At 39.6% G+C, this 9,899-nt stretch overlaps 1 protein-coding gene across 1 annotated transcript; it reads left to right on the forward strand.

Annotated features, from left to right (window-relative positions):
• Positions 1-2,296: 2,296 nt before the first annotated feature.
• Positions 2,297-6,394, forward strand: LOC104964115 (sodium/hydrogen exchanger 8-like; the record flags this gene model as incomplete). Its single annotated transcript, XM_010792836.1, has 4 exons — positions 2,297-2,662; positions 3,167-3,348; positions 4,998-5,078; positions 6,336-6,394. Coding segments are annotated over exons 1-4 (633 nt in total), but the record flags the coding sequence as incomplete, so codon positions are not given.
• Positions 6,395-9,899: the final 3,505 nt, after the last annotated feature.

Below are 9,899 nucleotides of genomic sequence, written 5' to 3' on the forward strand. Positions count from 1 at the left end.
CCCCCCCCCCAGAGTGTAAAGGCCGGCGGGTAATACTGAATTTGGACGAAAATGTTACGATCCTGTCCGTCAAAATGACGGGCAGTGAAAAAGTCTAGCGCAACCTCTGGTTCACACAGTCGGGGATTTTGGCCGGCCGTCTTTCCTGCAATGGCAGTTTAAACTGTATTTCCTTTATCCTGTGATATGACTTGATCGCTTTAAACCCGGCTCCGGAGCAGGTTAGCCGCTCAGCATAAGTTACCATGGAGATCTAGCCCGCTAAAAAGAAAAGCAGCGTCGTAGGACCGGAAACCCCGAGTTTTCCCTGAAGTTAGCCCGCTAAGCGAAAATCCTGCTTCGTAGTACAGGCCTCAGGTCACATATGACTAATTATGATAGCTGTAATTGGCCCTTTCATAAAGTATATTTTACATATATATATTATATATGTAAAATATACAAATATACATATATAAAATTAAAAAGTAAAATACATTATATATTTTACATTTTAATTCTGTTTTATTTTTTATTTTTAGATGTTTATATTTTATGTTTGTTTATTTTCTACTCTTTTTTTCCTTTTCAAATGATGTGCAATGCCTTGTTTACATCGAAAACAATTCCTTAATTGAAATCAATAAAGTAAAGCTAATCTATTTAATCTAATCTAAGGCACGGACACACCAGGCCGATTATCAGCGTCGGTGGGCGTCAGGCCGACGATGAGCGTCGACACGCCCTACTCAGATTGGTGTGTCCCGCGCATACTTGCCAACCCTCCCGATTTTCGCGGGAGACTCCCGATTTCATAACCCTCTCCCGGTTTCCTCCCGGGGTCATATTTCTCCCGCATTTCTCCCGATTTCTGACTAAATCAGATTTACACACGACTGTTTCCACTCAGACTTTATTACAGCTACACCATTGTTTTGGTTTCCATGGTTCAGCCGGGCCGACGCCTTTTCGGCCGAAAACAGTCGGCAAAAATAATCACTCTGATTGGCTGTTCAGCTAGTGAATCAGTGCATGAGAAGCGAAACGGAAGTGAGGGACCCAAACAAATTCATTTTGGAGATTTCATTTAACTCCAGCTCTCGACACAGGTTCGGGAAAGCCCCATGAGCTTCTCGTTGTAGAGTGAAAATGGAACGCACACGCCATTTGTTGTTTGTTTATATCACGCAGTCTGTTCTTCTTCTCTCGGTTATCACGCAGTCTGTCTTCCGGTTGTTGCCTCTTTTGAATGACGAATACACACTACCGCCGGCTGCTGGTAAGGAGAGTTATTGCCACTCACGCATGCGCAGTTCGTACGTGCTTCTTGGCCGTCGGCCGAAGTCTTTGCGGTGTGTTCCAGTGCGACACATGGCCAAAACGCAGAGACGCAACAGTCGGGGTCCGTCTGTGTCAGTTCTTTGTTGTCGGATTGGTGTGTCCGGGCCTTACACTTAAATATTACCAGCTAATTTATCTACAGATTTACCATATCTAATTTAGTTTTAGATTACCGATTATAGGCCACTCAGCACCCTATTACATGTTGTCCTAATTATTTTATCCTGAGGATTATTCAATTAGACAGTAAAAGACAATCCCATTCATGTCATGAAGTTTCTATAAGAAAATGTAAAAAAGTAACTATTATATTGATTTATATTTGATTCATAGCATGTATTTCAGGTTGTATTTCCCTGTGTAAGGTTTACATATATTAACAATGGAATTCAGACAATTCCAAAGCTTTGGTAAAGGTCCTGTACAATGAGAAATTTAAACCTGCATGATTAAGATTTTGAAGTAGACGCCTTTTTATTTATGTGTGTCTTCATAACAATGAATATGTGCACGTTTACATTTGCCCATTTCTTATTTATGTAATGTATTTGTACCTAATACAGCTCAATATGCACCTATCTAATATACCTGATTACAAGATGGCAGGTGTTTTTGTGTTTCCTAGATCTTCAAGTTATTTAAAGCTAGTACAGAGTACAATAAAACCACAATTTCCCATGTAACAGCAGGTGGACTTTACACCATGGATGTATAATAAGCTTTACACCCTTCATAAAACCGAAAAAAAAGAGGAAGAAGAGTGAGTGGACGGCCGATGCGCTATACACTACAATTGCTCATGGGAAATGGAGATAACTGTAAACCATTGACATTCGAAACATGTTTCATACCATTAAAATAAATATTATCCACTGTGACATAAATCTGTATCTATATTTGCTTGAAAAAAAATTGCAACTAACTGCGTCCCTTTGTTTATTTGCTATTCTCTCTTGTCATTCTTGCAACGTAAAGACTACAATTCCCAACATACACCCTGAACCAGGAAATGATGTGATGTCAACAGATACATGGAGCTGTCGACATGGAACTTCCAGTCTTTTTTATTTCAAAACGTTGCTTTTGGGTTTAAATGCACCTGCTTGAGAATGAGAGGCGTTAACCACAAAGTTTTGTTGCTGTCCTTTTTGCTGTTATGTGTAAATCCGTGTGTGCCAGAGCGAGCTGAGAGGGACAACTCGTTGGACCTGCCTGATGGAGAGGACCGAGTGGATGTGAACCATAAGGATATTCCAGCTAAAAGCCAGCAAACATTAATAAAACATGACCAAGAAGATGGACACGATTCAATCGACCCACAGAAGCAGGGACAGTCTCTCAGGTTGGAAGCAACAACTATTGATTTGAGTATTCTCCTCGGAGTCATTTAGCCCATTGTACTGTAGCTAGCTAGCAATAGCTTCAAAATGTTTGCGATGTTACACAGGTTTCAAATGTCGCATCACTGCAGTCTAGCTAGCTAATATACATCTTGATATAGTTGCCTATAGTCTTTCTAGTGTTGTCAGATGTTATGATCTTATCATTAAGGTAAGTTAGTTTAAAATGATATTATAACGAAATGAACTAGTACACATCTATTTGACCGTAATATTATTATAAAAGGTTGTAGGGTGGGTAAGGTGTAATTGAAGGAATCCTTCAATTACACCTTACCCATCCTACTATTATAAAAGTACACCATTATGATTAATTGTTCAGCAGTGATTTAAAAATAACATGTTATGGTCAATTATGTGATCTGTGAATATTGTAACCAGAGCCCTCTTCAAATCTATTGATTCATTATATGGCTATATTTTTTCTCCTGACTGTCTCCAAGCAGCAAGTCCAATGACACTGATAACTACAGCAACCTAACCCTCCACTCTACAAAACCTCCTGTCAAGCCAACGACCCCGACACCCCCTACCGCCAAGCCCATCCTGCCCGTGCAGACAGGGGTCAAGGCCCAAGAAGAAGAGCAGTCCAGCGGGTTGACCATTTTTTTCAGCCTGCTGGTTATTGGTTAGTTGACTTTATATTGCTGCATTGGTGAATGTCTGTCTAACTCAGTCTTTTGTATCATATTGGTTTTTCCATCTATTACTGGCAGCATAAAGTCCTCACACATTTATAAACACATACATATATAAATACATTTATAAAAGGAATCTAGTCTATTTTAATTCTGAGAACACAGGATTGAAAGGAAGAAGCAAATAATCCACAATGAAAACATTTGATCATTGTTGTTCACACAATGTATTTTAAACTAGACCTCATACAGCTTAGAATGTAGGGAATTGTACATCTAATATATGGATTAGTTAAATCAGTTGTGTGTTAAGTGATTCAGGATGAAGGAAGTGGATGAAGGAGAGGACGTGGTTAAACATTAGCATACATACAACAGTATGTGTAAGGTCACAAAGAGCTAGTTAAGACACAAAGTACCCATTATCCACTTAAGTTGACTGCAGGTTAAGTCATATGCTTACGCTGTAAGGGTATTTGCAAGGAAAGTGGCATTAATCATGCATGAGGTTACCAATAAGACTAATTTACTTTTTAGACATACAAGCAGGCTAGCATGTCTTGGTCTTGAACCAAATGCTTTAACGGTATAAACATTTGAGAAGCACAACTTGCAAAAGAATCACCATAGTCATTTTTCTCTAAAGGTAATACCATTTCATCAGTGGTTTGAGTCAAAAGGTATTGATCACAATACATGAGGCCACCTCAGAGTGCAATATAGAAACCACATTATATAAAAAATCTTTTTGTAAAGATTTTTCCCAGATACCACGCTTTGGACATTATCAATTAACTTTTGTATTAGAATTGGGTCTGAATTAAACATCTGTCTTATGACAAAACTCTCTTTGTTGATTTGACCTCTGATGGCTTTAGTGTTGCATACAACTGGGTCTTATGATCATCTACATTTTCAGCACTGCATTTCTGACGCATGTGTGAATGGCTGGTGTTTCCTTCACTTTGTTGTGGGCTTTGGATTTGTCATTTTAATCTGCTAATTACATTATTACATTTTACTTGTTAGACGCTTTTATCCAAGCGACTTACATACTCAATACTGTGGGCAATCCCCACAGGAGCAATTTGGGGTGAAGTGTCTTGCCCAGGGACACAACGACATGCTGACTGCAGTGGGGTTTGAACCTGTGACCCCCTGATCCGATCCCCTGATCCGAACACCAACTCACAACACCACACGCCATACACTGATTTTTGCCTTTAATATGCTGTACATGATTTCCTCTTCTACTGTAACCTCATTCATGTTTTAATTGGGTTCAATTATCTTTGATTGTACAGGGTCAGAACTATAATTCTAAATGTCAGGCAACTACTTTGTGGTCATTATGAATCAAACAAGTTAACTCATTTGCATTACATATTTTCAAATACTTAGATTTGAATTTAAGTAACCATTTCAATGTTCAATAAGAGGAAATAAAGTTAGTGTTACATGACATTCCTGTCCAGTCCACAGTAGTTGAAGGAAAGAAGCCATAGAAATGATCCTAACACTGTATGATGTGGTGGCTACTTTTGTGTTGATCTGGTGTGACATGATGTTTGGGAAATGACAGAGATGTATTTGTCCTAAATATTCATTCAGTGTTCTTTGCTCTTCCCATTCACCCCAGGTATCTGCATCATATTGGTGCACCTGCTCATCAAGTTCAAACTGCATTTTCTTCCAGAAAGTGTGGCTGTTGTCTCCCTCGGTGAGTACTCCTTATATAACGTGTTTCTCGGCACATGCTTAGTCAAGGAATGCCAAATGTTTGAAGAGCTCTCTAAGAAACCTGTTTTTGAAAAGGCGGCAAACAATTTGAGAACCGCAAATTAATGTTGAGCCTCATTTTCTAGGCTACTCCACTTTTGCTTTTATTAGAGCATTAATAAATAATGAATGTGACGCCTGTTGTCATTAAGAACACATTTTGCTTTTTTTACTGCTCTTCCTTGTCTTTCTTTCTTACATATAATGTGGGTCATTGAAACTTCAACAAATTATTATAAAATGTGTGTGCATCCAGAAGGGATTTAAATCAAATACAATCTAACTTTTATTTATATAGCACTTTTCAATAACCACAGTAACACATAGCTTTGTGATTGAAAAATAACACTTAATATCAACGCAGGAACATATAGGCCTCTTTAAGGTTACAGTGCTAATACAATTTTTATCCGAGTAAAATATGTGTTTTTTAGATGGACAAAGCCCTATCTATAATTAGCAAACTTATTCAAGATTTAGGAAGTGCTTTGCTGTAAAAAACATGTATTGTGTTTTTGTGTGAGGTCACTTGAGGTTAATTCTAAGAATTGACTTGTTTGTGCAGTTAAATACACTCAAACTCACAGACACACACATCTGTCTTGACCCTCAAGGCCTTTCACTTTTTGCTTGACCTGCATACTGCACACGAGACAAAGCTTGTCTCTGTGTTTGGAGTAAGGGCTTTTGCTGAAAAGAGATAACACTCTGCTTACAGATCAGGACGTCTGCTCTTCCTTCCTCATCTTTTCCTCTTTCTCATTCACTCGTTGTATTGCATCCTCTCCACTATACCCTTCCGTCTGCCTGTATATTTGGGTCTCTTACGCAATGCTTTTATGCTTATGCTTGATTTTCTTTTTCCATCATATCTGTCTCTCTCTCTCTCTTGCTCTTTACACATCTTTGTGTTGTCTTGCACTTTTAACACATTTTCTGGCAACCTACGTAACAAGATAGCTTAATGCCCAAGGGGCATTTCTCGAAGACAAAACTAAGACAATAGCCCTTTTATGCTCTTCATATCTCTTTTATCTCTGAACTATGGTGGATATTTTCAAGAATTGTTTTAAATTTGAGAACTAAAAAAAGAACTTTGCCTCATGTATGAACTAAGTCTTTACTCTTGTATTGAAATGTTGATATGAAGTAGTCAAATATGTAAACAGTGGTGCTGTTTCTTGTTTCTCCTCTCCAGGGATTCTAATGGGAGGCTTTATAAAGATTATTGAGTTCCAGGAACTGGCCAACTGGAAGGTATTGTTTGACATCTCGTTCACACACCCTCACAGCGCTTTGTTTATACCGAGCATAGACTGTATATTCAAAGGTTTATACACTGCTTTGGAAAAACATCTTCTTCACGATTGACCCATAATTAATGGTGCTAATACTGATTTAATTTGTTGAGCACAAGGAAACAAAACCAAATACCTCCACACATATTACAAAAAACACATTTGCAATTCATGGCCAAGTTGCAAAAGAGCAACACCCATTGAACACTTGAAATGTAATTTAAAAGGGTGGAGGACAAAAGTCTGCATTGCAAAAATAAGCCTAGAGGATGTAACTACATTTCCTAGTACTTATATAATGTAATTTTATCCTTCAGTAAATTCTCCAGGAACTCCCCACCCACCACAAACATCTGTAGATTCCCCTCTCTCTTTATGTACCATTCATTCATTTCCTTGCCACTGCTTGTGTCACACATCTCATCTCTCTATCTCCACTGTTACCTAGCCATCGTGACACAAGCCATTCTCTGCTTGCTATCTTCCCCCTTTGTGTCCCTATGAGCCCTTCTTTTTTCCTCTTGGTTCTCACAGCCTTTAATTAACATTCCTTGTTCTCTGCCAGTGAGTTGAGAGAACAAATGAACAACAGATGGAGAGAGAGAGAGAGGGAGAGAGACAGAGAGGGAGAGGGAGAGAGAGAGAGAGAGAGAGATGCAAAGTGAGGGGGAGGGCTGAAAAGAGGATAGGTTTTGTCAATGTTTCTTGCACACTGGGACCCATTGTTTTTTAGCCTGGGGGCCCCAGGGTGTTGCTGAGTCATCATCACTACCAGTAACCAGAGCCCCTGGAGCCCCTTTCCCCCTTTGCCCTGTCCTGTGAATCTCTAGACCGCCATCTCTGTGTTCAGGTTTTAATCGCATCCTCACCTGTCCGTATATTGGCTTCATGACCTGTTATCACTGCTTAAGTAGAGTGTAATGCATTTAGTTATACTGTGATATGCAGCAGCATTTTTGCAGGATCATGGATTTGCTAAATGGTTTGTAGGCCTTTGGAGTCTTCAAAAGTCCCAGGCCATGATGCAGATCCATTTGTTTTTTAGATAGCCCCTGAGAGCAGGATGCACCATGTAACCTGTTCAGTGAGTAGCACAGCCTGTGGTTCTGTTCTGTTTTTATTTTCTCAAATTTTTCATACAGTGCATTTACTCACAGGTCCATGTTTGACCATCTTGTCAAAGGAAGGCATCTGTCTTTCTCTTTTCTTTTCAATGACTAGCTCATTTTGCAGGTTGAAACTGGATGCTTTCCGATACTTCTAACTATCTTCAAATGCTTTAGTGCTGTGAAATCTCTTCCAACAAGCATGTTTCTTTAGCAGACCCACTTGACTAATCTAGCAGGCCTCTGGGTCTGCCCCACAAACCACCAAGCATCCTGTCCTCACTGGCTTTCACCACCACTCATTTTTCTTTGCTATTTCCTACCAATCCTTCTATTTCCCGTCATCTCCCTACAAACCAGCACATGACGAGAGGCAGTTCCGTTTCTACTTTTCTGGTCACTGCTTCCCCTTTCTCTCATCTGCCCATCCCCTTCCCATGTGCTCTGACAAAGATTGAAGAAAATATGCTAGTAAGAAGTAACACACTAGAAGCATTTTCTCTCTTAGGCAGGGCACAGACAGATATACATAGGTTATTATACTTTCATCTACAGTGTACTCCAGATAATCATTTCATTTTCTCTCTGTACTGTATTATCTTGCTTCATTTCTCCTCAGTGGCAGCATTGGTGTGTTTAAAGGGGTAGCACGCACTTTTAATAGATTTCTCCCACGCCGTAGAGAGCGTCGCAGGGGGAACAGTTTTAATTGTGGTTTAAGGGGGCTTTTTCCCATGTGGTGATGTCACTGTGTCAAAGCTGAGCCCCCAGGGAGCCTGTACTTCCAACGAAGGCCTCCCCGTCACTCCCATTCATATTTTTCTGTTCTCTCTTCTAGACCCTCTTTTAACTGTGCTCTCTTCATCTTTGGCATTCATCTTTTCTAATTTAGTTCAAGCTCTGCACTTCCCTAGAGTATGCCCATCCTCTACTCTCTGGGTTTATCTATCTCAATATTTGCAGTTTTTTACTTAGTAACTGTTTGGATTTGCTGCTTTTCTTTGTTTTTGCAAAGTAAACATTGTTGGACTGCTTGGCTAGCACAACAACCAATTGGATGTGTTTACCTTGGGCTTATTTCAATGACTTAATCATTAATCAGTTAATCAAATGTAATTTACAAACATTTTTCAAAAATAACTTTGACCAATAATTGAAGCCCTACTAAAGCTCTTATCGACAAATACGGCAAAGCACTAGCTTGCTGACATCTGCTTATTTAAATCTGTAGATGTGCATATGCAAAGTCTGTGTGTGCTTATTCAGTCAGGGACATGCAGGCATTCATGCGGAAGTACAGCTGTAGATGTCAGATGGCAGAGCATGCATGGTATACCTCTTGTGTCTCAGGTGGTAATATTCATTCCTGACCTTTTATCTGCCCTGAAGGGTAGAGATTGGCCAGAGATAAATGTCAAAGAGTGATAATCTGGGAGCAGTGCCTTCTGACCTACCTTGCCTGGAATTTGAATGCATAATAAGGCAAAGTAAGCTAAAGCACAACTATTTACTCCGGCTTACACCTGGTGTCGGCTGTCCTCTTTACCTGAAGTGTTTTTAAGAGTTTATATTGAGTGTATAGTGTTGGTTGGTGTTGTCAAATGGATCATTAGAGCCAAAGTAAAAAATCCTGACAGCCACAAATTGCAGTATGGTCTTCAATTGAGACATATGCTGTGGTATTGTGGCATGCATATCAGGGTCATAGCCCAGAATAATGAGTTAGATGGAAAAAAACATGTTTATAAATTCAGAGGATCCTGCAATTAGTCATGTTATCTAGCACTGCCCTTTCTGAACAGTTAATTTCACCAATCATGTATGCCATATATATAAATAATGTAAAAAAACGATACTTGAAAACACCACTGTGCTTGACAGAAGACAGTTATTAATTGCCAACCTATAACAAATCATATATTTGCAGTGTTTAGAGTAATCAAAAACGATTGTGTTTGGGGAGTAATTGTCTTCATCTGCTTGTCGAGTTATTGGGGTTGAGTCAGCCCCAACCAGCTGTCAAAGCTGAGTTCCATAATACAGTAAGAGAGATTGTTGACTGGATGGAGCAAATATGGGATGACCCTCTTCTATCTGCCTGACAGACTCAACTGCAGTGTCAACCATAGCCCAGAAATAGATCTTCCCTATGAACATTCACTAATGCATACAGTACATTTACTATTACATTACTGACATAGATAATGCACAGAATACAGTCACACACGCACGCACACACGCACGCACGCACACACACACACACTGGCTTTGAACACATGGCGCGTCATGCACAGACACATGGGCAGCCAGAGTGTAATGCTTGGCCACATGATGCCTACGCCTGATCTTGGAGGCTGA

Source organism: Notothenia coriiceps, unplaced genomic scaffold, assembly GCF_000735185.1.
Source record: "Notothenia coriiceps isolate Sejong01 unplaced genomic scaffold, NC01 NC01_scaffold00036668, whole genome shotgun sequence".
Classification (NCBI taxonomy): Eukaryota; Metazoa; Chordata; class Actinopteri; order Perciformes; family Nototheniidae; genus Notothenia; species Notothenia coriiceps.